General features: G+C 41.6%; 3 protein-coding genes across 5 annotated transcripts; all 3 read left to right on the forward strand.

Moving 5' to 3' along the window:
• The first annotated feature begins 1,679 nt into the window (after window positions 1–1,679).
• On the forward strand, window positions 1,680–13,213 carry atp6v1h (ATPase H+ transporting V1 subunit H). Of its 3 annotated transcripts, none has more exons than XM_003975446.3 (14): window positions 1,680–1,774; window positions 2,486–2,640; window positions 3,304–3,403; window positions 3,559–3,648; window positions 4,311–4,424; window positions 5,560–5,664; window positions 5,865–5,924; window positions 6,762–6,859; window positions 7,667–7,859; window positions 8,985–9,163; window positions 9,355–9,480; window positions 10,078–10,179; window positions 11,036–11,149; window positions 12,843–13,213. In XM_003975446.3, the coding sequence occupies exons 2-14, from the start codon at window positions 2,537–2,539 to the stop codon at window positions 12,910–12,912; spliced, it is 1,455 nt and encodes a 484-aa protein (XP_003975495.1). In that variant the 5' UTR covers window positions 1,680–1,774; window positions 2,486–2,536; the 3' UTR covers window positions 12,913–13,213. The 3 variants fall into 3 exon arrangements, with proteins under 3 accessions (XP_003975495.1, XP_029687267.1, XP_029687266.1); XM_029831406.1 differs by having other exon boundaries at window positions 1,750–1,833; XM_029831407.1 differs by lacking the exon at window positions 5,865–5,924.
• A 4,198-nt stretch (window positions 13,214–17,411) lies between these two features.
• On the forward strand, window positions 17,412–21,155 carry oprk1 (opioid receptor, kappa 1). The gene is made up of 3 exons (XM_003975474.2): window positions 17,412–18,069; window positions 18,726–19,078; window positions 19,150–21,155. The coding sequence occupies exons 1-3, from the start codon at window positions 17,825–17,827 to the stop codon at window positions 19,686–19,688; spliced, it is 1,137 nt and encodes a 378-aa protein (XP_003975523.2). The 5' UTR covers window positions 17,412–17,824; the 3' UTR covers window positions 19,689–21,155.
• A 729-nt stretch (window positions 21,156–21,884) lies between these two features.
• chmp5a (charged multivesicular body protein 5a) lies at window positions 21,885–27,559 on the forward strand. The gene is made up of 8 exons (XM_003975445.3): window positions 21,885–22,042; window positions 22,369–22,473; window positions 22,559–22,605; window positions 22,773–22,866; window positions 23,009–23,080; window positions 23,193–23,301; window positions 23,694–23,809; window positions 27,167–27,559. The coding sequence occupies exons 1-8, from the start codon at window positions 21,974–21,976 to the stop codon at window positions 27,215–27,217; spliced, it is 663 nt and encodes a 220-aa protein (XP_003975494.1). The 5' UTR covers window positions 21,885–21,973; the 3' UTR covers window positions 27,218–27,559.
• Window positions 27,560–27,790: the final 231 nt, after the last annotated feature.

The raw sequence follows: 27,790 nt of genomic DNA on the forward strand, positions 1-27,790 counted from the left end.
ACCAGCACAGCTGTTAATAATGTCCTCTGTGCCCAGGACGAAACTTCCTGTTTGTAGACGCTAACTCAGTTTTTTAACTCTAGATTTTTTTTTTTCAAGTTTTTTACTAGATTATTTTCAAGTTGGCTGTCTGGGTGACTGATGCCAACATTGTTTAGAATTGTGAATGGCATCACTATTTAGAGGCACGCTGTTTTCTTTAATCTTCTTATATCTTCTACAGACAGGAAATGCTCCTGTAAATAGGTCCTTGGCAAGAAGCATGAAAAGCAGTGGATGTTCAGGAACAACAAAACAAAAGGTTGTTTCTTGTGATAAAATACGTTTGTTTTGTTTTTTTTTAAAAAAGGGATATGTGTATAAATGTTATAAATGATGACAGAACAGTAAATAATGGTTTAATTGTGGGTGGGGGGTGTAAGATAGTCGTACCTCAAGGCACACCATTTCCTGTTCATCCTCGCCTGAATCATTGTAGTTCACTCTGTATGATGCACCGCACCGGCAAGCTCGGGCCAGTCCCCGTACACGCCCTAACATCAGGTCCTTGGTGTGTCTGGTTCTCCGCTGGGCAGACGTGGGCCTGATCTCCCACTCCTTCAGCCCTCTAGCACATGGCATGCTCAGAACCTGGGGCCTCTCTCTCCATGTCAGGCTCCTCGTTTCTTCTAGAACCTTTACAGGAATCCACGCTGTACTTTCTGGGTGAGGCTCTTTTGAGGAGCATGGTGGAATTGATGGCAGGAAATCCCAGAAGATGACAGGAGTGTTTACAAAGGAGAAGGCAGAAGGAGATTAGGAGGCTGTTCCCACCGATTCCTCTCTGCTTTACTGCTTCTCACCAGCTTAGGCCAGATTAAGCAGGAGGTCTTAGTGTCTCATGTACCAGAAGGAAGACTAGTGGCAGTATTATGTGTTCACCTTCATTTCTCATGAGGTACAGCGAATAAATCACTGACATGTGCAATGCACAAGCAAAATCACTATTCAGTATTGTGTCGATCCACACTCACCTCACTGGAGACTATAGTGCCAGTCTGCTGTTGCTCAGTGCTTCTTGTCTAACTCTCAAGGATAATCAGTCAGGCTAAAGCTCTCAGGAATGAGACATCCCTTTTCTAAGATCCTGACATTGTAATGAAACAATACGCTTGGCTGTAACTGATCAGACCTGGTCAGTGTTTTGTAATGCATCTGTCAGAAAGTGCAGAGGCAATGATATTACATTTCATTTTTTTTATCAATTCCATTTGTTAACTAATAAAAAAAAAATCAATATGAACCTTCAGATGCTCTATATGTTGACACACCTTACTCTAACAAACTTGTTGATGCCAGCTGTCTTTATCACATCAGTGTTTATCATTGTGATAAACAACAAAACAACTTGGAAAGTTCCATTAATTCTGGCCATGCATTGCATATTTCCTCTTGAACTGATTCTTATGTAATTTCTTGATGAATGAACATGTTTTTCTGTCTGTAGCACAAGTGTCTCATGTTTGTATAAATGATGATTTATCACCTTAAAACCATAAACGCAAACAGTCGTGTCAATAAGAAGACTGTGTTTTCAGTTCGATATCTTGCCACTATTATTATAACATGTAGAGCTCGCAAATCTCTCATGTATTTAGTATATTGGAACAAATAAAGAGTAAAACATGCCACTTCTGCTTGGGTGAGGGAAGGATTCATGTGACTTTGTGTCACATGATGCGACGTGACGACGTGTTGTAGTCTCAGCTGTTATTTTGCGCAGGGAAGCAGCCGAGTGAGTATTTTAAAGGAGATTCACTAAGGATTTGTTTGTAAAACGGTGTTTGTGCCATGGTTAGTTTCGTTTTCGCCCATTACCAACTATGTAGTTGTTGTCACTCTGAAACTACGAGAGAACGGATACAAATATTTGTCTGCACTGCTAGCTTAGGTTAGCATCCCCATTTAATTTAGCTAGTTGCTGCTAGCTACTCCGGGCTGTGTGTTCAGCTGTGTAAATTCACTCTTTTAGTAACATCTAAATTCAGATTCAGTTTACTAAAACAAATGACGTACTGGTAAACTTTTCCCATGTCGCATAAGACCCAATATTTGATCATCGTGACATTGAGCTGCATAATGTAGCATGACCTGCTGCTAGCTTCGTGCTGGTCGACATTTATCAAAGCTAAACTTCTCGATAAGATAATGGACGATACAGGTCTCTGTTGATTATGCACCGCTATAACAGTTATTTACTATATCTTCCCATTTCCATGTCGCTAAAACAAATCTTCAGGTCCCAGCACTGTAAACGTAAATGATTAACTATATTCCCTCAGACGGGATGTGCAATCACATGATTTCAGCCTACATGGTGAATCGATGCTTATAATCTTGGCCATGCTTATAATTAATATATACAATCACCCAGAGTGAATTTTACAATACGTATAATATGTTGCTCATTTCAATTCTAATTTTTAATTTTTGTGTCTGTATCCAGGTGGGTCTGGGTTTGTTTCACCTGTATATATTGCAGAGGGTGTAATCCATAATGGATATCCGCGGGGCTGTGGACGCTGCAGTCCCCACCAACATCATTGCTGCAAAGGCAGCAGAGGTGCGGGCCAATATGGTCAACTGGCAGTCCTATCTGCAGTAAGTACTCAAACGAGCAATTTTATTACACACAGAATAATTTCCTAACTCTGGAAGCGAATCTGAGAGGTTTCAATACCTGTCACAAATTCAGAATTTTTATTTTTTTTGGTTTAGGTAATGATATATCACTAGTTTCTGTGTAATAAGCCAGCCAGGCTCAATTTATCGTGCTATGATTCAGCATCTTGAGTGGTACTTCCTTTTCGACACTTTGGAAATTTCAGTAAAGCAAATAAAGCATGCAGTACTGGCATTTCAAAAGAATATTCATTTCTATTTGATCTTTCATTACTTGATGCACACCTCACTGCCTCTTCTTCCCACACATCAATTCATTGTAGTTATTCAGGTAGCCTCTGATTTATCTTTTATTGTGCCTCTTTCAAAAATATATTGAGAACACAATGCGTCACATTTATATTTCCCACACTTTTTAGAAAAACTGATATAATATAGTGCCAAAGGAATATAATGATTTTAACACTGTTGGCAGAAACACATTTTTTTTCCCATCATTTTTTATTTCATTTTATTAACAGCAGGCAGCTAACATGGCTCACCTGATGTGTATCCTCAAATTACCAGCATTCGTACATTAAGGTGCTGTACGGTTGCAGCCGTGTGAAAATCTGACAGCGTTCTCCATGAATTCTCATGCAGGAGTCAGATGATCTCTGTAGAAGACTGCGAATTCATCAAGAAATTTGAGGTGGCCAACTCCGAAGAGAAGCAGATTATTCTGACCAACGAAGCACACCAGGTAACCAGTCTCAACCGTTCTTTTTCCCTTCGTCGGCTGGCTGTTCGTGCCAGTGATGCAGCTCTTACTCCTGCCAAATGAGAGCAAGGACAGCATTTGTAATATTCCTTCTTTATTGTTGTGCTGCATTGACATTTCTGTTTTGTGTTTTTCAGTGTGCAAAGACCTTTCTGAACCTGATGGCTCACATCTCCAAGGAGCAGACAGTCCAGTACATCCTGACTCTGATTGATGACACTCTGCAGGTACAGAGAGATCCAGTGTGTTCTGTCAAATGCACATATTTACATTAACATTCACTTTTTATCATTAAAAAATGATTCAAACAATGGTAAAGGACCTTGACCTGACCTTAAAATTTTAGAGTATGATGTGATGAAGTGATGTTTATTGGTTTTGGTCTTGGATAAAATTAAAAATTGGTCTTTTAATTACTTCATTATATATTAATATCCTGATATAAATCTTCAGTATGAAATAAAAAATATATGTACATGTTCAGAGGACTTTAATACAAATATAAAGACATATTTAAGATTCTGTTCCAATCATAATTTTGATTGGTTGTTTAATAAATCACCAGTCATTGTGTGATAATTCATTGTAATATAAAGCATATCAACATGAGCACATGTTTTATTATTGATCAGTTGGCGACTTGCTTAAAGAATGCTATAATGCTAAAACAACATATACAGTAAATGTTTGCTGTGTGCATAGTGTGATTGATGCTAAATGTTCATCCTGGCCATAGTAGCTTCAACTGGCAACCAGACTTCTATTATGTTGTTAGGAAAGCCGAACTCAAGTAATCAGTTTTCCAAAGTTGGATTTATTTTCACCTAAAGTAGGATAATTCTGTGATCAAATTGTTCTCCTACTGTGCTGTGTGGATACTGTGATCCAGGAAAATCATCAACGCGTGAACATCTTTTTTGACTACGCCAAAAAGACGAAGAATACCGCCTGGTCTTATTTCCTCCCCATGCTGAACCGGCAGGATCTTTTTACCGTCCATATGGTGAGTTCAAAGCTAATTGTTATAGAAGCAGAATGTTCACCATGTGCTGTGGTAAAAAACATCACCTAGTGCAGAACTTGAGTGCAGTGCGATATTTTAGTTCTAGCTTTATCAATCCTTGTTAGTGTGACTAGCAGAGATGTTCGTCATGAAGCATGAATTTTTGAAAGATGCCACTCTGTTTCTAATTCTAGAAAGGCATCAATAATTCCTCACAAAGCCGCCCCCAGCAAAACAACAGGCAATTAATGTAATGATATCTCGTCCCTTTGAAATGACAATAAGATAAACAAACCAGGTGCCGTGATGCGACACATGGGGTTTGATTGGAAAATACGCGCCGGGAGGACGCAGTGTGACTCAAAACGCTCACGAAAAGACCTGTTAATACGCTGTCCAATATTTGATTAAACGTGCCTTATTTCAATCAATCAATGAATATTTATTTATATAGCGTCTTTTACAATCAAAATTGTTTCTAGGCGCTTTACAGAATCACAGGGCCTGACCTCAGACAAGCAACAGTGGCAAGGAAAAATACTCCCCTTTAGCAGGAAGAAACCTTGAGCAGGACCAGGCTCATGTAGGGGGACCCTCCTGCTGATGGCCGGCTGGGTAAAGAGAGAGAGGAGAAGGGGGGAGGACAGGTAGAGGATAGAATAGGTAGGAGAGGTGAGGTGAGGTAGAGGAGAGAATAGGCATAGATCATAGAGAATACATGCAGAAATACATTATATTAAGTAAATTATGCTGCCGGTGGAGTCAAGTTGAGTGGGTCAGTGGGGTCGGAGGTCAGTATGCAGCTCTGAAGGTGGCGATACCTGTGTAGATGAATACAGAAGGGGGGGGCATCTTGTTCTGAAAAGGAGGAAATTCAATGGCAGCAATTTGTTGCCTGCCTCTCATCCGGGACTCATGCAGGCTGACACATCAGCCCTTTCACCATGCTTGTAGATGAGGTTTTCATCAATATATTGACAGCTTTTGTTGCTGTCTCGCTGTATCCACATTTGTTCTCATATTTCCTTCTCCCCAGGATAGAAATTCAGTTTTAAGCTTGGCTTTTGCTGCGGTCACAACTTTTTCATTGCCTTTTTCACAATGGAAACCCCCTCTTCCTTTCTTTCTCTATTAGGCAGCAAGGATCATTGCTAAGCTTGCAGCTTGGGGTCGTGACCTGATGGAGGGAAGTGATCTGAACTACTACTTCAACTGGATTAAAAGCCAACTCAGCTGTCAGGTTAGTTAGTCTGTTTTTGGTAGGTGATATTCAGTATCCAACTGAATTTGCCTTCAGTTCTAATTGTTCCCCCCCAGCAGCCACTCAACAAACAAGTGCTCATCCACTATCGCTGAATTGGGATTACAGCATATTCTGTGCCTTTATAATTTAAGTGAATGAGTGTGCTCCTTTTTTTGCTGTTGTTTATGTCTCATTAGAACCTACACGGTACAGGTCCAGAAACATGCTCAGGAGCAGGAACTGTTTCCCCCAGTGAAGTGAGTATGAGTCCTCAGTCGCCCTGGACGCCAAAGAGCCAGGGCCTGTGCTGACTGGTGTCTGTCAGCTGTCTCTAAAATTTCACATCTTCTCTTTCCCCTTCTTACCATTCTTTACGTGCACATGTTTCTTTAAATCGGAATTGAAAATGGCAGATATGTAGAGCTGCCTCGGCTAAAGAACAACCTCGGGCCATTCCCTGTTTAAACAGCATGGTGTTTTTAAAACTATACATGTGGAAATTGCATGCAGTGAGCCACATCCCTTTAATGCTAGAAAGGCATGACAAAGCCCAGCTGTTCCTGTACGAAGTGAAATTGGAAAATCATTTGCACAGTGGCAGCATCTTGCCATTTTAATTTACCCGACTTAATGTGATTTTCGAAGAAGTGTGCTAAAAAATCTCTCTATCTAATAATTAAACGTCATCTCTCCAGGTAACCTTCTTTCCTCCACTCTTCTCTCACCGCTGCCTGTTGTGTTTTGCTGGGACTCCTGCTTCTCTTCAGCCTCCCTCAAATTAACAGATTGTTTCCTCCTCTCAGCCTCCTTCACGCTCTAATCTCAAATTTCTGCTCAGGTGTGATGGGAGAGTGCTGCTGCTCTGTGATCTAGCATGTGTTGGTGTGTAATATTCTTGGCCTGCATGTGGAGAGCCTCGGGTTTTGATAAGTGACGGTCGTGCAAGTTTTGGACTGGCCTGTTTTCGTGTGTTGGATCTGCTTTGTGTTTCAGATGCTACCCATTGTACTCGACTCTCGAACAATGTTTTTTTTTATTGCAAAGCTCAGACTCACTGCTGTGTTTCAGTGAAACTCTTCCTCTGTCCTTCACAGAGTTCTCAGTATGTCCAGTGCGTGGCGGGATGCCTTCAACTCATGCTGAAGGTCAATGAGTACAGGTTTGCCTGGGTGGAGGCAGATGGAGTCAATTGGTGAGTAATGATTGCTTGTTTTCACAGTTCAGATCAAATGAAGTCTGGCCTAGACCTAGACTGACCTTTCATGCGAAAGGCCAGCTGCAAAGCAGTTTCAGCTATTTCATATTTAGTACAAAATCTATTTTAAGGAGATAGTTATTGTCTTATGGTTATTGATATCACTTAATAAGAGTATTGTGGCAGCATAAAAAAATCCTTATAAAAGGGTGACAGGCTCTATTCTTAGAAGTTGTTTTTTAGTCTGAGGGTAAGGTCGCCCCGGAACTACGGTGCTGAAGTTCAGTTCTCCCACATCCCCAATTCCAGCACTGAATTATCTTACAAAATGATCTTACCTTAGCACCGACTATTGTGGATCTATAGAACAGACACATAAACCCTTTGACTGTCTTTTTAAGCTTCATATTAAACTCACTAAAATTGAAGAGCTTAACTTGTCACTTTGTCATTAACTTATAATACTCCACTTGTAATACTATTAAAATAATTTACAAGCATGAGTAAAATAGATAATCTAAAAATGATAAACCATTTCTAATCAGCTATGTAGTGAAATAGGAGGGAAAAATCACGAAAATATTTTACATCCATTTCTGTAAATGTATGAACGTCTAGTTATGGTCATTAGCGTCTTTCGTTATCTCTCACTCCATATCTACAATTATGGATGTGGATGTATGACTGTGAACATTTCTGTTGGTGAAAAAGCTTGCAAATTATCCCTTTTTCATATTAATGTTTTATTTGTTAATGGCCTGTTTTCATTCCCTTATTCCTTTTTCCCCTTCTTCTCCATTGTAGCATCACAGCAGTGCTGAGCAACAAGTGTGGCTTCCAGCTCCAGTACCAGATGATCTTCTGTGTTTGGTTATTAGCCTTCAGTCCTCAACTCTGTGAGCAGTTGAGACGCTACAACGTGGTACCGGCGCTGTCTGACATCCTCCAGGAATCTGTCAAAGAGAAGGTCACCCGAATCATCCTGGCTGCCTACAGGGTAAGTGAATCATTTCTTGTTACTTTCTACATCTCTTAACTTTATGCAATCATTACTTTGCACCAATGGACCTGTAAATGTATATATGTAAATATAAATACTGATATGATATGTGTATCAGACACTGGAGTATATCTTTTACCACACCAACAAACAAAAATAACAAAGTTTGACAAATTGAAGCATCTCTTTTAACAGCCAGTCTCTCTTGTTACATTAAAATGATCTCGCAGTAGCCTTTCATCTCCCTTCTGTAATTGCTCAAAACATCTGCTGAATATTTAATGCTGTTCTAAGTGCTGTGCTCATGACTAGCTCTGTTGTTTCATGTTTGCCCACTAATGAAGTCACCATCCAGCCAAATTGATGTAATGGAAGAGGCTGCATTTACTACTTTGTGCTGGGAACCAAAGAGAAACCGTGTGAATCTGATAGATTGACACAGAAATCTCAATGTATATGTTATAGTATAAATAATGACTTTAACACTCACCAGTCTGGATCCAGCATATTAAAATTATTACTAACAGCAATAATAATAACAATAATATTAACACTAGCTATTATTATTATTGTTGTTGTTGTTAATGTTATTAAGTATCAAATAAATATATTACTTTGTCCAGTGTGGGAGAAGTTTAATAATGCTGATTACAGTTAATTAAAAGTCATTGTGTGCAGCGAGCAGAGACCAGGAACATTTTTCCTATGTGTGGGTTTGTGTCCAGCCTAATTTGGCTGGTGTCTGACATGAGGAGAAATGCTTATTTCTCACCAAAAATTATTTCTGCTAGTTTTTGAGGAGATTTCACATTGCACGAGTTAAAATTTGTTTGTTTCGCATGATGAAATACACATATGCTTCCCCCCTCCCAAATGTCCTAATTATGCAAACGATTGTGTGCACCACACGGATGGTGCAGGGTGCCTAAAATTGTTCTGACCATCTGGAGTCCTGAGTGCATCATTATAGTTACTACTTAAACATGCCTTTTAGTATTAATTTAGCTTTAATTATCTTTCTCATTTGACACAAGCATAAATGCACAAAATGTCTCTGCTTATAATTCAGTTGCTTACGTACAAATTTATTTTCTCTTCTTCTCTTCCTTTCATCTGTCCCAGAATCTCCTGGAAAAGGCAGCAGAGAGGGAGACCCGGCAGGAGTACGCTTTGGCCATGATTCAGTGCAAGGTGCTGAAACAGCTGGAGAACCTTGAACAGCAGAAGTATGATGATGAGGACATCACAGAGGACATCAAGTTCCTGCTGGAGAGGCTGGGAGAGAGCGTGCAGGATCTCAGGTACTCCGAGGAAGCATCAGTTTGATTGACTTGACAAATACATGACATGCAAATTAAATGAATTATGACCCTTGTAGAGGCACTGTGGTTCTGTTGCGACATATTTCCTGATTCAGGTAGTTGCGATGTATACAACCGCCGCGTCCGTTGGATTTCCTTGACCACGCCTTGTGCTTTCTTTCTGAATTCAGCTCATTCGACGAGTACAGTTCTGAACTCAAGTCTGGCCGCCTGGAATGGAGTCCCGTGCACAAGTCAGAGAAGTTCTGGCGTGAGAACGCCGTTCGCCTGAATGAGAAGAATTATGAGCTTCTCAAGTAAGGTTCCACCTGACGTCTTCAGTCGTCTTTTTTTCCCCTCATTGCCTTCTAGTAACCGCTGTAGTCCCACGCTGTTGATGGAATATTAAAGGCTATAACCAATCTCCATTACTGAGAGGTGCACCGGGGCTCTGTTTAGAATGAATAAAAAGACAAATGTGATTTACGTGCTTTCTGAATGTGGCACTGATTTTCATATATAGGTATGGAGTGCTTCACATTCTTTTGTCACCAACAATGCGTTTGATTGCAAAGACTCTCCTGTTTGCATTGAGTATGGGCCCAATCAGTGGACACTGACAGTTTCTCTCTTGTAATCTCTTCTTTTTATATTCAGTTCACATACACTTGTTTGTTCCGTCTGACATTCAGCAGAAATCCTGGTCTGATCATTCCATCAACATTCTATCTCTGCAATCAGCTCCAGCATCACTTAAATTACTGTCCTCTGACTCTTCAGCTCTCTCCTCCTCCCTGTCCAAATGGAATGCTGAGTTAGCCTGATTTTTTTTTTTTTTTTCAATGTCCAATAACATGAGAGAGGAGAGAGTTTCAAAGTTGGGTGAACTTTTCCCTTGGTTTTTTTCTCCACAGGATCTTGACAAGGCTGTTGGAGGTGTCCGACGATCCTCAGGTCATAGCTGTGGCAGCTCACGACATCGGAGAGTATGTGCGACATTACCCACGCGGTAAAAGGTAATCTCATTTTTTTGAGGGGGAAGGAAAAACACCTTTTTTCAGTATTTTTTACAATTTGATCTAATAGTTAGTGCAGAAATTTAGTTTACTGTTTTAAGTGACATCACTTATGACTCGATCATTGTACTCAGAATCATCTGTAAGCTTCAGTCCATCTTTCCTCAAATCTTGGTTTCTCAACTTATGTAACAAAACGTCATGTGATTTTTAAAATAAGTCTGTAGTCGTTATCCTGTACTGCATCGTATTGTAAAATTATGATATTGAGTGTGTTTCCGGTTTGGTGCGATCTGAGCGACATTGATTGACACGTCATTGAAATATAGTCCCTAAAAAATAAAAAGATCTGGAGCCTATCTTCTACACAGCTTCTGGGACGCACCAGAGACGTGAAAATTCAGCTATTTACTAGAATGAGAGTGTCTATCTGCTACTCCATGCGCGGCGCTGTGTAGCGCAGAGGCTTTATGTGGAAATTGGGAGTTAGTCATCACCTCTAAGAGTATTTTAGGAGGAAATTGCTGCTTTCTTTTTAATTAACTGCTCACCAGATCTTCATATTTATAATAAATCATAACATTGTTATTGATGTCTGTATTTATCTAATTACGAACAATCCAGAAAATGACTGTTTTAGAGAAGATTTAGTACCATTTTTATCCACCAGCTTGTTTGCACTCATCTCTTTCACATTATATATTTTACTACATGTATTATTCAGTTTTTTTTCTTTTCAGTCTATCATGTTGCATCAAAAAGGCGATAGAAGGGCTTTACAATTTACCTAAACACGTAAATGGTGTCTGTGTTCTTTGGACATGAGGATTTTTTATCATCATTCTGTCTATTTCAGGGTTATAGAGCAGCTGGGTGGAAAACAGCTGGTGATGAATCACATGCACCACGAGGACCAACTCGTCCGCTACAACGCTCTGTTGTGTGTGCAGAAGCTTATGGTGCACAACTGGTATGACCCTTTTTACCTTTTCTTCATGTTAGGAGTGAGAAAACCAGCATTTATCATCAAATCTGTTGGCATAAGATGGGTATAAGAAGGTTATTTTATTCCATGTGGTCAGAGATGAATGTAGGTGTGGACTTTAAGATCGGAATCAAAGTGTGGGACTGTTGTTTGTTGAATTTCTTTCTCTTTTCTTATCAAGTGCATCTTTGCACAGGTTGTGCTCCAGCATTCTGTCTCAAGGTGCACTTTCATGCCACTGAATTATTACTGTTGCAAACATTCTCTCCCATTAAATGGCCTGACTGCCTTGCACTTACCCACAAATTAAAGACATTTTCAACACAGCTCACCACACCCACCGTTACCCTGAGAGTGTTGCTGCGGTGTTTCTTTGAGAGGTTCTCATCATTGTCCCGCTGTCATGACAACAGTACAGATGAATGCATGCCACATATCCTTGTGGTGCTTCAGCTAAAGCAGCAATGATTGAAACTATTTTATTATTGTGTCGTCTAAATCACATCACTCTGTGTAGTGGCCTCAGTTTTTTTGGCTGAATTGACATACGAGGAGACATATTTTCTGCAAATGTGCAGTGACACGAATCACAGAGTGTAAAGTGTGCCATTGTCAGCCCAAGGCAGGTGAGAAAAAAAAGAAATGAGTAATTTGACACCTCAGGCATTACTGCAATGATTGACCACAGGCAGCATTTATCTGTGGCATGAAGCGCCATATGGACGGAACATTGTCGACGACCTCTGCAAAGACATAACTAGGTTCGTAAACTTTCATAACCCATCACTATTGTGAGGTATCCATAAATGTTGGACATTTATTAGTTCAAATGGATCAAAAATAGGTGAATGAAATGGAAAAACTCAGTTAAATATCAGTGAGAGAATGGGTAGACAGCTGAACACGGTTGTGTCCCTCAGGTCTTCAACAAAATTCCACTCACTTTTTGTAAATTTCATCCTGATGACCACAACAATAAAAAAGACATATATGACTGGAAATTCCAGAGTTGGCTTATCTTATAACCCCAAGTAACTGTGCTTATAGTCCCTCCAGCAGCAGAAATGACCATTTAATATATACATCTTGTTAATATCACCATATGTATTCAACTCTATTTTTAAAAAAAAAGTGGTACATGCACTATTTGGTGGTCCTGTTTTAGCTCAAGTTTTGCTACTAAAATAAGAGATCAATCGGCGTTGCTCAGGAACAAAAAATGGCGAAAACTGAAAACTAGTGTTTACTGAGGCCAACATAGAAAGTAAGAATATCCTTATTTGTGGTTCATTGCTGTGGCCCCTACCTTTGTGAATCACTCCCCACAGTGTGGGAAGCTTGAGTACAATAGAATCAATACAGTCCGTTCTTTGAGCTCTGGAAGCACTTCCTTTGCCCTTATTTCTTGGTTTATACTCTTATGTACGATCTAAAACCTCATTATTCTTCTCACTCCCTGCGGTCCTCCATGTTTGTTGTGGAGGGTCTCCCGACACTTGTCGACCAAGAGTGACTTCACATTGAATTCTGATGCAAGTCACACTGCAGTTCAAAAAGGCCGGTCCGTCCTGGTCATCATAAATAAAGACAAATGTCTGATATGGTGCACAAATACTTTTATTCCTGTTCTGATGCATGTCCTGCTGTTTAAGTGTGATTTTATTTTACTTTTCCACAGGGAGTACCTGGGACGCCAGCTTCAGTCCACCGATCAGCAGCAAGCTCCAGCTGTGGCAGCTCGCAGCTGAACCATTCCCAGCGCATCGTTCGTTTGAGTGTCCGTGTGGATGAGCGCATGCATGCGTCGCACACTCTGGTCTTTCTCATTTTAATATCTGGCTGTACTTTTTCGTGTGTGATAACTTGAAAATCAAGTGGAGCAGTTTCCTCCCGCTGCCTCCTTACTGTTACTTGATTTGGCTTTCGTGTCGTGCCCGCCCAGTTCAGTCGTGTCCGATAAGCCTGTGATGATATATTAAAAAAACTCCACCTGAAGTTATTTAAGTCTTACCTGTGAAACAATTGATCTCAATAAAGATGTGTATATGAGCTGTGCTTGTGTTGTTTTGCTCAAGTTATCTTCAAGGGACCCTTCAGTTGAAACTGTTTTAGCCTTTCTCTTGGTGGAATTAATAGCGAGATGGCAGCAGGTGGCAAGGAACACAGGTAGACACAACGCCCCGTGATCTCCGTAGAGCGGGATGGATCTAAGGGTCACCCAACCCACGTACTCGCCCTCGATGGAACAGCGACGAGCCCCAGCAGTCATAGAGAAAACATAGACCTCTGCGCACGAGTTGTTTGATCCCTCCTCAAAATGTATATTAAAAATCAGACTTTTGACCTTTTCTCAGCCGACCATGAACAGAGCAAACCTTTTTTTAGTGCAGAATTCTTTTCCCACTATAAAATATCTACAAAGCCTCAACAGGCTCAAAATGGGAATAATATAAATAGGAGCTCTTGTCTAAGGAGCATCTGCTACATCGTCAAACGGGCTGACAGCAGCGCGCTCCTGGGTAATTTAAGGTTCCGCAGGGGACAAACAAATCTGTATTTTTAAACTCAGTGGAAATCGTGCGGGCCCGATTGTCGTGGAGTCCAAAACAGGAGACATGCAGCTTAACTTGTCAGCGGCAGATCTGGATGCTAAGTTCTGGATCTCTGCTCACTTGTGGTCAAAAACAGCCACCTACAACTTCAATATTTTAAGCATTGGGTGCATTTTTGTCCTGTAAAAACCTTTGACGTGCACAGAATCGAGGTATCTACACAGAGCCTGACTGTGTGCGCCTGTAGCTGCTGTTTATGGTGCCTGGCGTGCTGGTCGGTGCTAACTGGCTGAACTCTGGACCCTGAAACAGGTGATTTTTCCTTCCCGTTGAGGATGCTATTCACATTTGTTGTCCGTGGTCAAGGTGAGGGAGCAGAAGTGTTTGTATTCTCTCTCTCTCTCTCTCTCTCTCTCTCTCTCTCTCTCTCTCTCTCTCTCTCTCTCTCTCTCTCTCTCTCTCTCTCTCTCGCTCTCTCTCTCTCTCTCTCTCTCTCTCTCTCTCTCTCTCTCTTTAGGTTTACCGGAATATGAACACTTCTCAAAGACAATATTCTGTCTCCTGCTTTCTAATATTTGACAACTTTACATGCTCTGACAGTCTGCCTTGTTGAAACAGTCAAACTGGTTTACTCTTACCGACTGATCCAATTCAACCATTCCTCTTTTTTTCAAATCCTGACAGGACTGAAGCTCAATTTCAAGCTGCTTCCAAGGAAACTGACAAGCACCGGTGTGTTTATGGCCTTATTTTAGGCTTTTGTTGTCGTGGATACCTTGTGCTGTGAAGCAAAATCAATTGTACTGTATGGAGACTAGATTTATTCCATTACTAAGGCCTTCTGAACTGGGATTTATGTCTTTTATATCCAAGATGGAGCTTCAAGCATTGTAAGCAAACAAACAGTTGTGAATTACACTTTGCTGAGTTAAATGTCAGACAGTGATGTTAAAAGTGTTCCAGTTATCCCCCTGATTTCCTGACACATGGGGGAGGGGGGGGCGACATTGGTATTTTCTGAACCAGCACAGAAGCATAATTTCAGACCATAGTTCAAGTATGAATGGACAGATAGATGATGGATAGATAGATGATGGATAGATCTCTTCAGCCATCAGAGCAATTTTAGTCTTCAGTCAGCGTGGTAACAAGTTCAAAAGTTACACATACTGCATATCAGAATTCAAACATTTTCACGCCTGCTGTGCAGACAAATAGAGAAGAAACGTAACAAGGACAGATGATTTAGATATTCATTCTAATATTTAAAGTCCTGTGATAACAGATTTATATTGAGTCAATATCAATAACACTGGATTTATCAATTTAAAGTACTGAAGTTGAATTGAGGTAAAATGTATGTTCATTATTTGCTACATTCCACTAGATAAGCCTTAAGTGCAGCATTTAAACACCAGTTCATCACAGGGCCCTATATGACAACTTGTGGGTTCAGAACATGTTCAAGGGTACCTAGGCAGTGCTCTGAAGGTGTTCTGGCACCTTCCCCTACTACCAGAACACATTCCATTCTGCAATGGGGCTCAAACCAAGAACCCTCCACTTCTCAGCCCGTTTCACAACAAACCGAGCTACCACCGTCCTGTAGTTCCTTACCATCACTTTGGCTTCTGTAGATACAGTTCCAATTTTCTGCGGCAGCTGATGAATAATTTTCAGCTGTGGTTTCTGAGGCCAGGTCAAGATATCTGACTCCTGAGGGTCCTGATGCAAAAGCGACTCAGTAAGATTCTGAGGAGCAGAACAATCTGCTCTGAGTGGGTGAGATTCTTAATGAGGTGGACGGAGACGAAGGTGTGGAGATTATCGGTGGCTGGGAGGGAATGAACCCTTGTTTTTACCTGTTCATTAGCACCCGGCTTATCTCTGATTCACTCCTTTGTCTCGGGAGATGTGAAGCAATCAGGTAGTGACATATTTTAATGAGACCTGCCCTGACTGGATACACTTACGGGCATGAACCTTGTGTCTGGTAGCTCCTCTTGTAAAGTCTGCTCGATCATGACGTGGCACAGACCATGTAATCCTAATTATTACCGAGACTTTCTGTCAAATCCTTTCAATTGTTATCATCTGGTGATGCCAGTAAATTCAAAACTCAAACTTAAAAACCTTTTCTGGAGATTTAGGTGTACAGATGACATGTAGCGCAAATAAATAGATGCTGGATAGGTTTATAGATGTAGTAGAGATTGTGCTATATTTTTGTTGTTGAGGACCATCATTTTAAATTGACCCTAAAACTGTATAATTTTTTCTAATGGCTTCTTTATTAAGATCTGTTTTCGTAGAATCGAATCTTCTGGGTAAAAATGTTTAATTTATTATCAATACATGAAAATAACATCATAAAAAGCTCATGTCTAAAGGGTAACCTGCTCTGCTCAACAGCCCTAAAGTCCCTCACATTATTGCTATGTAATTTACAACATTTATATTCTCCCATTTACTCTTTTCCCTTCGCATCACCCGAAGCCTTAAGGCAGGTAACCAAACATTTGGTGTGATATAATTAGAAAGGCTGGTCAGGCAGTTCCAGTCAGGAGGAAACGGCGCAGCGCAGAAAGTGTCCAGGCCGAGTGTGGGAGTTCAGATATCGATTGGTGATTTTACAGTGGGATCAAACAGTAACTGAAGTGCAGATGGAAATCCACGTTTGGCAGCTAGTCTGGAGGAGTTATTTTGTTGTCAAGAGCTGCTGAAATACTAAGGGGGGCAGGGGGTCGCCACAGTAATTCCCGTGAGTGTTTCCACCGCCCCCCCCCCCCACCACCATATTGACAGGATCAAATGAGCTATGGATGGATGGATGCAAAGCAGATGTTCAGAATTTGTGGCAACTTTCTCAAATATGTGGACAGCACCCTGTATGTATGTGTGTGTGTGTGTGTGTTAGTGTGAGTGTGTGTGTGTGTGTGTGTGTGTGTGTGTGTGTGTGTGTGTGTGTGTGTGTGTGTGTGTGTCACATTCAGCAAATGGATGTAGTTACGTGAACATTTCCTCTCAGGAAGACAAATAAAACAGCCAGAGGGAAGAAGAGAGCACATTATTCCGGCAAAAAAACTGCTGCTGCTGTTGGTGGGTGAACATTGTAACTAGCCGCCACAGCCTCACTGCCAAGGCTCCAGACTGTCTTAGAGTTCAGAGGTGGAAATGCTGTATATGTAAACGCTGTGTGTGAACCTTAACAATAGCAACACACCTTCAAACAGCTTTGTTACCTCAATGCCCGACCATGATGGGTCTCTAAGCAACAGGCTTTGGTGGGTAAGGAGGAGAGGGCTTGGTTAGGTGCAGGTTGAAATATGGAGGAATAAAAATGGGGTGAAAAGCTTCTGCTAATATGAGCTTCATTTTTTTTCCCCCATTTTCAGCTCATTGTGCTGAGTATAAGCTAAAAAGCATTATGAAAACAAGCAAGAAACCTGGAATTCATCATAATACCTTGAATTAAAACGTGAATGCCAAAGATGGAATGCCCAAATCATATTATCTTCTATATTGCTGTGCAGCTGCTGTCATCTCCAGGTTGCAGCTGAATGTCCCGGCTCACACCTCAGCAGGCTCCAGCGTCCACAGCTGCATTGAATTGGGAAATAAAAGCCTTTCAGGCGCATCCTGTGCGCACTAGTGTGAGGTCGGGTCGTTGCAAATGTTTCTAAAAAGCTGCAGAAATCCTGAGCAGAACGCGGTAAACGGACAGTCTGAGGCTGAAAATCTCTTCTGCCTCTGATGTCACAGATCGAGCAGGGCGGCTTTCCAGTGCGCACCTTCAGGGACGCAGCAGATTGTTTTTCTCTGCAACAGCCTCCAACTAGGGATCATTTGCTTTGCCACGTTTCTGACGGGACATTGGAGTCTGTCATCCACTGAGAAACTCGGTGTTTTTGCATTTGAATGAACTTTTTGTATTTAAAGAAAACGGGTGAGGTGCCGTTTTGCTTTGGCGTCCTTGAGTACAGACTCTTGTGCGCCTTTTTTCCCCATCCACCTGTAGGAAAAACCTCACTCCCTTTATCCCCCAATCAGTGAGATTGATCGCCTACTCGAACCGATCCAACGAAGCTGATATTAGTCTCAGTGCGCCATGGAGGACGGCGTGGTGCGCATCTACAAGGAGGACAAGTGTCCTCCGGGACAGCCGGAGCAGTGCCTCCCGAACTTCAACTGGCAGTTCTCCCTGTCGGACGCCTACAATTACACGCTGAACAGCAGCTGGGACGCGGATCCCGAGCCGATGTCGCCCATTATCCCCATCATCGTCGCCGTCTACTCGGTGGTGTTTGTGGTGGGATTAGCGGGCAACTGTCTGGTGATGTATGTAATCGTTCGGTGAGTTTTCAGCCACATCAGGATGAATCTTTTCCAACCGGTCCGCACAATACGGCATTTTTTGCGTTATGTATTGCGCGTGAATATGTTTAATTTGGAAAACCGACTTCTCCGCCTCCAATTGAATATTTATTCCTCAATAAATGTTTTATTTTGGTCAAATGTGCGCGGACCCCACCATATTGTCTTTTGACCAATGCAGATACGTATAATATAACATATCAACTGTTTTTCTCACATCAGTCACGTTGCAGATCTCCTGTAATTTATTTCCAATGTGACCAAGAGAAAAAGCAAAGAACACTATTGTTTTAATCACCTAATTTTGTGTGTCTGTATTTACAAATTCCTCTAAATGTTTGTAATATGATGGTAGAATGGATTTCAGCTATTTTATCCTCTTTAATGGATAAATACCTCCCCCTTATTAGTCTTATTTGTATTTTTATGGATTCTTCCATAATATCTCAGGTTTCAAACTCCAGAGTCTAAAAAAGAAATGCACATTTTATTCTACATATTGGATGTGGGCGGAATCAATTGCTTCCCTATATTTTCTTTCCTCTGTGTTCATTAATTTGTCAGCTTGTTTATCAAAAGAATCACCATGGCAACCCGGCCAATGACAGTCAAGCATCTATCTCCACCTGTTACAGCTACACCAAAATGAAAACAGCCACTAACATCTACATCTTCAACCTGGCTGTAGCCGACGCCTTGGTCACCACCACCATGCCCTTCCAGAGCACAGACTACCTGCTGAGCTCATGGCCGTTCGGCAAAGTGGCGTGCAAGGTCTTCATCTCCATCGATTACTACAACATGTTCACCAGCATCTTCACGCTGACCATGATGAGCGTGGATCGCTACGTGGCTGTGTGTCACCCCATTAAGGCCCTGGATTTCCGCACGCCTTTCAAAGCCAAAGTGATCAATGTGATCATCTGGGTGCTGTCCTCCGCTGCCGGGATCCCCGCCATGATCCTTGGCAGCACCAAGACCAATAACGGTACCCTTACCTGCACATGTTCACACTGTTAAGCCTTTTGCTGTATTTTTATTGACCCACGGTCTTTACAGGAACAACAGAGTGCGCCCTGCAGTTTCCAGAACCCTACATCTACTGGGACACCATGATGAAAATCTGCGTCTTCATCTTTGCCTTTGTGGCGCCCGTCATAATCATCACTGTCTGCTACACGCTAATGGTCCTGCGGCTGAAGAGCGTGCGGCTGCTGTCAGGCTCACGTGAGAAGGACCGCAACCTTCGCCGGATCACGCGTTTGGTGCTGGTGGTGGTGGCTGTCTTCGTGGTTTGCTGGACACCCATCCACATCTTCATTTTGGTCAAAGCGCTGTCCAGTGGTGTGCCCGAAACCACTGCCGTTGTGGCCGCTTACTTCTTCTGTGTGGCTCTGGGGTACACCAACAGCAGCCTCAACCCTATCCTCTATGCCTTCCTGGATGAGAACTTCAAGAGGTGCTTTAAAGACTTCTGCTGCCTCAGGGGTCAAGGACACAGGGAATGTCAGGGTGTGAGCCGGGTCAGGAGCACTGTTCGGGACCACAAGTGTCACACTGGAGGTCAGGGAGACACACCTCAGGCCAGACCCGTATGACTAGTCATGGACGGGTCCTCTTTAACCTGTCAGGTCTGTGAGGACTCTGGCGAGCTTGGGCTGACCCAAATCACCACAGCCATCTGAGAGATGGTCATTTATTCATCTGCCAGGGAATCATGGCATATGTCCCTCATAGATGTGTGGATATTTTACTTTTTGACAAGAAAGTAAACTATTAAGTCAGAGTGTAGGTCTATCATTATTTAGTGTAAGTGTAAAATATTATGGCAAACTACTGTAAATTATTGCAAGTGAATGTAAAAGTGTCTTATTATGGTCTAATCAGATAAGCTTTGCCTTTGAATTAACTATATGTAGGAATGCAAGTGCTAAAATGTAACAGGAATGAATGAAAAAAAAATGTGTATGAAAAAAATATGAATGAAAAAATGTGTATTTAAAGTCAGCATTGTAAGTCACATTTAAATATATTATTACATGTAGACATATGTTATGTCTTAATACATTAATACTTACATATTTTTAAGTGAATGAAAACTTTGAATGTAAATTCATCAGAGTTCTGACACAAGTGGAAAAAGGTAATTTTTGCTTTTGTGTTTTATATAATTATGATTTTCTTCAGACATCGCCGGTGCGTTGATGTAAATACGCAACAACCTCACAGGGATCACCAGATGTAATTTGCATCAAGAGGAGGGTAACTCAAGGTGTTCTCCCTGAAGATGGTAGACTTTATTAGAGCCATTCAAGAAAAAAAGTACCCCACGCCTGTGAATACTGGCAGATAAAGTACACTTTGGACTGAAATAAATGAGAAAACTGGACAGAGAGCTCCAAGGCAACAGCCAACATCCCAGGTACAGCCCGACAATGCACAAGGATGTTTGTGATTAATGTATTTTAATGTTAACGCTGTGAATATCGGCTCATTGTGACATCTATTTGGCTTAATATGCAAAAAAAAGAGTTGCTGTTATGTGACTTTCCCCCTAGATCAGTCCGATTCAATATAAAACAAACCTACAGTGTGTGTCTGTCTAATCTAGTAGCAGTGTGGTTGTTAGAGCTGATAATGTGCATTGTGCCTTATATTTACCCATTTTTTTTACAGATAATCATCAATTCATCACTTTTTCAATTTTCTCAATTGGCAGTTGATTATAGTCACTGTCAAATGAACAATTTCGTAGCTAATTCTGCAATTGTGTTTATAAAGAATTAATTACATGTATTCCGTCCCGGTCATATGTGCTATATGGTTATAATATATTATGAAACGTTTGCTGTATCTGAAATTGACAAGCTTCATGTCCACAGGTAGACTCGTGATGATTACTGGTGGATGCAATGTGAAGTAACATATAGAAATAACAGAAATTTCAACCACTTATTCAATTTTAGGGAGTCTTTCACTATCTATAGCTGGTCTTAGAGGGTAATGTTAAGTATTTGTTCCGTCTTCTTATGAGGTGTAAATTGGAAATAAAGGCTAAATGTTAATCTCAACATTGTTGCAGAATATATTTATTTTATTTGTAGTTTGAGTTGAATTTCCAATAGGCTGAAGGAACAGTCTATTATACAGCACCTGGCAGGCCAAATGTTAACCAAATATGATCAGATATAAAAGAGAAAATAAGGCTTAGCTTGGAACATTTCCACTGGGAAGCTGTCAGCCGTAATGACCAGAATCATATGATACTAGAAATAATCTGTTCCTCTGTCTTTCTCTCTAAATTATGCACAGACAGGCACAGGAAAGGGTTATTTTGCTTAATGGGGCTATATTTAAATTTAATGTCACTCTAAATGTGAAGGGGAAAGTTCATGTAAAGAGATATATCTTGGGGAAATCATGGATAAAAGTAACAATTCTAGTAACATTAGTCATCTATGATACATGTGTAAGATGTTTTTACAATATAAGGTGAAAGAAAACATAATAATCAAAAGATCTTGCTTGTTTAATATCTATTACATCTACATAAATATCTACTGATGAATAAACAAATATGTAAAAATGTCTTTCTGGTTTATAGGTTTATAAGTAAAACAAGAGAACATGTTTTCTTCTCCGGGTTTGTGGCGTAACAATAGGGACAATAGGTTTGTGCAATTCCCTTTTATCACCACATGGGGGCATGTGTGCGTCACCAGGTGGACCAAAACGCTTATTGGTTACAGCTGTTTACGCTAACCAATCGCCGTGTGCGCCTTTGCGATACTTCCGGGTCTGTCCAATTGTTAAAACCTTTCGGGTCTCTATGCATTTATTCTGATTTCAAAGCAAAGTTTTAGTAGACAGAAACGTATAAAAAATGAACAGAATATTTGGACGCTCAAAGCCAAACCCCCCCCCCCCGAATCTGTCGGACTGTATCGGAAATGTGAGTACTGTCCTGCCGAAAAGTGTTGTTTATGCCTTTCATGCCTGATATAACGGTGCCATAGCCGAGCTCACAAAAGAGCCATTACCAAGTAGTTAGCCTCAAGCTACAGTTTACCATTTCAATAACAGTATTACTCATACGATCGGCTGAAATTGCCATAAAATATACGAAAATTTTAAACCACAGCCATTGGTTTGCCTATAGGCTCACTGCCCGTCAGCTACCATGTTGTTTTTAGCTCACATAAACATACCACACACGATATTTTAATATCTTTATTATCTGCCCGGATGTGTAAAGAGATCCCTGATGTCTTCACCCAGGTGGACGCAAGATCCGAATCCATAGAAAAGAAGATCAGCAGACTAGATGCTGAACTGATCAAATACAAAGATCAGATGAAGAAGATGAGAGATGGGCCCTCGAAGGTATGGTGTCAATTTTGGGAGTTATAATATTGTTAGTGAACAACAATCACATTTTTATTACATTTATATATTCATCTGAATCCAGAACATGGTGAAACAGAAGGCAATGAGAGTCCTGAAGCAGAAAAGAATGTGAGTTTTTGTCCTTATTTTCTTTTACAGAATCAGTTGATTACACTCACCTATATTTGATGCTTAAAAACTGACAATTGAGTTTATCTTATATTTTTTGGGAGGCCTTATTTGATCTTCAAATTAAAAAAAGTTCTGTAAATAATGAATCTTGTTTTATTACACAGGTATGAAGGGCAAAGAGAACAACTGGCTCAACAGTCATTTAACATGGAGCAGGCAAACTACACCATCCAGACATTAAAGGACACAAAAACCACAGTAAGTGATTTTTCCTTTATGTCAAATGTACTAACTGCAGAGCATCCCAACGTGACTTATTTAGCTTATCGAGTGAAATGTTTTTGACAGGTCTGTTGATAAAGTCTCTATGTCCGTTTTGAATTCTCTTTTGTGTTTTCAGGTGGAAGCCATGAAGATCGGTGCCAAAGAAATGAAGAAGGCATACAAGGATGTCAAACTTGATCAGATTGATGTATGGTTGTAGTCTCCTCCAATGCAGCATTTATGTTCCATATATATGTGTGTGTGTGTGTGTGTGTGGTGTGTGTGTGTATTAATACATTTCACCTTGTGTCAACTTTCAGGATTTACAGGACCAGCTGGAGGACATGATGGACGAAGCCAACGATGTGCAGGAGGCCCTGAGTCGCAGCTACGGAACTCCAGACATAGATGAGGACGACCTGGAAGCAGGTACACCTCTCTGCTTAGCACCCATTCCCTTAGTCGGCAACATACATTCATAAAGAATCACACTCACCTATTAAATCTTAAAATGTCTCATTCATCCATTTGTAACTGTGATTTTGTAGGTAAGCCAGTAATTCAGTAAATTCAATATTAATCAATGGGCAGCAGATCTACATATCTGTTTAATGAAAGATCTCCTGTGACTGAGATACACCATTTGTGTGGGTGTAACTGGGCTGTATTAGAGCTATTTTTAGAATGCCTCAGCTTGGCTTTCAAATGTGAGTTGTCAGTTCACTGGGTGAATTAAAGCGGCACCATCAACAATATTCTAACCGTATTAAATGGACCTGTACTTGACAATAGTGTTCGAGTGACAGTTTAACTGTTTGCAGAACTGGATGCGCTGGGTGATGAGCTGCTGCTGGATGATGACAGCTCTTACCTCGATGAGGCCTCTGCTGCACCATCTATTCCAGAGGGAATCCCCAGTGACAGCAAGACAAACAAGGTACAGTACCCTCAGAATTATTATTACATTCTCTCTCTCTCCAAGGTAGTTTTCTCTGTCAACTGGACTGGGTTTCTTCTCTTGAAGACGTTTCGCCTTCTATCCAGAAGGCTTCATCAGTTCTGAAATCGCTGGGGAGAGAGCTTGAGAATATATAGCCCCTGGACCATTTGCATGCTAATGATCTGGGTGGTCACCTGAGAGTCGTTAGCAGGGTCGTTGGTCGGGTCGTTGACCTAGTTTCTGTTGAGATGTCTCCCCTTTGTCTGCTGGGTCACATGGTGATGAGTCACTGGGTCTCTTGGAATGGTGTGAATGTTTGTTTTGCTGTTGGAAGGAGTGGAGGACTGCATTGTATGTGGGTGATAGGAAGTGCCTCAGGCCACCACCCCTGTTTAAGGATGGTTTCTCCAATTTAACATGGATAGCTTCCTTGACCCCCCTTTCGAACCAGCGGTCTTCTCTGGCCAGTATCCGTACTTGGCTGTCCTCGAAGGAGTGCCCACTCTCCTTTAAGTGTAAGTGGACTGCTGAATCCTGACCCGAAGAGGTGGCACGTCTGTGTTGTGCCATTCTTCTGTGTAGAGGTTGTTTGGTTTCCCCAATGTACAGTTCCTTGCATTTCTCCTGGCACTGTACAGCATAAACAACATTACTTTGTTTGGGTCTTGGTGTCTTGTCCTTTGGGTGTACTAACCTCTGTCTGAGGGTGTTGCTGGGTTTGAAATGAACCGGTATGTCGTGTTTCTGGAGGATCCTCCTAAACTTCTCCGAGACTCCAGACAGGTAGGGGATGGAAACGCTGCGGCGTTTGTTTCTCTCCTCCTCTCCTTTGCTGAGGTCTTGCTTTCTTGAGGTTTTGGTGAAGGCCCAGTCTGGGTAGCCACATGTTTTGAGAGCTGTCTTAATGTGGTTCTGTTCCTTCTTTCTGCCTTGGGATGTGGTGGGTATTTCCCTGGCCCGGTGTTGGAGAGTTCTGATCACTCCCAACTTGTGTTCCAGTGGGTGGTGAGAGTCAAACTGGAGGTACTGGTCGGTATGTGTAGGTTTTCTGTAGACTTCGATGGTGAGATTTCTGTCCTCAGTGATCTTGACTGCGCAGTCCAGAAAGGCCAGACTGTTTCCTTTTACCTCTTCCCGGGTGAATTTTACATGCTCGTCTGTTTTGTTGAGGTGATCGGAGAACGCTTCCAATTCTTGTATTTGAATTTTGACCCAGGTGTCATCCACATACCTGAACCAGTGGCTTGGCGCAGTTCCTGTGAAGGATGTCAGGGCCTGGGATTCCACCTTCTCCATGTATAGATTGGCAACTATAGGGGATACTGGTGAGCCCATGGCACAGCCATGTTTCTGCCTGTAGAAGCCTTCTCTGTACTGGAAATAGGTGGTGTTCAAACACAGGTCCAGCATGGTGCAGATTTGGGCCGGTGTTAAGGTTGTTCTTTCTGTAAGATTCTTGTCCAATAGAAGGTGCTTGTGGATGGTGTCTATGGCGCTGGCAGTGGGGATGCACGTGAAGAGTGACGTGACATCATAAGATACCATAGTCTCTTCTGGAAGTAGTGTGAGTCCAATGACTTTTTGAGCAAAGTCTTGGGAGTTTTTGATGTGGTGTGGGGTGTTGCCAACCATGGGCGACAAGATGGAGGCCAAGTATTTGGAAATGTTGTAGGTTACCGAATTGATGCTGCTTACTATGGGTCTGAGAGGGGTCCCTGGTTTGTGGATCTTGGGCAATCCATAAATGCAAGGGATGGTTTCTCCTGGATATAGACGGTAGTATTGTGGTCTGTCAATGGCTTTATCCTTTTCCAGTTTCTGTAGTAAGTCTACCACCTTCTTCTTGTATGAGCTGGTGGGGTCCCGTTTGAGTTTCTCATACGTGGCGGTATCTGTCAGAAGACTGAGTATTTTGGTGTCATAGTCAGTGGTATTGAGTACGACCGTGCACCTACCTTTGTCAGCTGGTAAGATGGTGATGGTGAAGCGTTCTCCGATCACCTCAACAAAACAGACGAGCATGTAAAATTCACCCGGGAAGAGGTAAAAGGAAACAGTCTGGCCTTTCTGGACTGCGCAGTCAAGATCACTGAGGACAGAAATCTCACCATCGAAGTCTACAGAAAACCTACACATACCGACCAGTACCTCCAGTTTGACTCTCACCACCCACTGGAACACAAGTTGGGAGTGATCAGAACTCTCCAACACCGGGCCAGGGAAATACCCACCACATCCCAAGGCAGAAAGAAGGAACAGAACCACATTAAGACAGCTCTCAAAACATGTGGCTACCCAGACTGGGCCTTCACCAAAACCTCAAGAAAGCAAGACCTCAGCAAAGGAGAGGAGGAGAGAAACAAACGCCGCAGCGTTTCCATCCCCTACCTGTCTGGAGTCTCGGAGAAGTTTAGGAGGATCCTCCAGAAACACGACATACCGGTTCATTTCAAACCCAGCAACACCCTCAGACAGAGGTTAGTACACCCAAAGGACAAGACACCAAGACCCAAACAAAGTAATGTTGTTTATGCTGTACAGTGCCAGGAGAAATGCAAGGAACTGTACATTGGGGAAACCAAACAACCTCTACACAGAAGAATGGCACAACACAGACGTGCCACCTCTTCGGGTCAGGATTCAGCAGTCCACTTACACTTAAAGGAGAGTGGGCACTCCTTCGAGGACAGCCAAGTACGGATACTGGCCAGAGAAGACCGCTGGTTCGAAAGGGGGGTCAAGGAAGCTATCCATGTTAAATTGGAGAAACCATCCTTAAACAGGGGTGGTGGCCTGAGGCACTTCCTATCACCCACATACAATGCAGTCCTCCACTCCTTCCAACAGCAAAACAAACATTCACACCATTCCAAGAGACCCAGTGACTCATCACCATGTGACCCAGCAGACAAAGGGGAGACATCTCAACAGAAACTAGGTCAACGACCCGACCAACGACCCTGCTAACGACTCTCAGGTGACCACCCAGATCATTAGCATGCAAATGGTCCAGGGGCTATATATTCTCAAGCTCTCTCCCCAGCGATTTCAGAACTGATGAAGCCTTCTGGATAGAAGGCGAAACGTCTTCAAGAGAAGAAACCCAGTCCAGTTGACAGAGAAAACTACCTTGGATACAATGACCTGGATGACTGAGAATTTACACAGACATTCTCTCTCTCTCTTTTTAAAAGAAAATCTGCTGTTTTCCTAAAATGTTCAGCCCCTGTTTCTGGCTAAGAGTCCTTATTTTTCTGCCATATTTATCTGATGTTGGCTGTGATGATATCTGTTGTTTAAGTCAGTCTTCTTCATTTAACATTCAAACGTTTAAAACCTGTGTGTACTTTGCAGGATGGTGTTTTGGTGGATGAATTTGGTCTGCCACAGATTCCTGCATCTTAAACAAGAGGTGGATGACAGCTGCACTCTGACTGGAATACACTTTTATATGTAGATGAACATTTATACATATAAGACCATTTGATGTGGAAACACTACACTAATGAGGCCGTGGTGGGTTGTGTGTGCTTAGTGTTACAAATTACATGCTAGCATGTGGTCAGGTAGTGTACTGAACATTTCCTCCCTTTCATCTTCCTGTTTTAATCTCATTCTTTTGCAGTATTAGCTACTTACAAATTATTTAATTTATATTTATTCTATTTTTGTGTGTTCTTACTTTTTTGTCTGAAGTTTGTTTCTTCGATGTATTTGAAGTGGGCAAAATAAATGTTTTCACTTTAATATTGGTTTATTGATTTTCTTTCAAACGTCCATATATTTTGCTAATAAGTTTCCCTTGAATTCTGTTTGACAGACAGATTTAAGACACACAATTGTGACTTCAATAAAGAAATCCCTATAAGTACAACATAATAGATGCCAGCCACACAGCATTTTCTGTTTATTGTATAGATTGAATAAACTGGCTACATTAAAGGATTGAAGATAGTATATCTATCTACTGATTTCTTT

This window comes from Takifugu rubripes, chromosome 22, assembly GCF_901000725.2.
Source record: "Takifugu rubripes chromosome 22, fTakRub1.2, whole genome shotgun sequence".
In the NCBI taxonomy this organism is placed as follows: domain Eukaryota; kingdom Metazoa; phylum Chordata; class Actinopteri; order Tetraodontiformes; family Tetraodontidae; genus Takifugu; species Takifugu rubripes.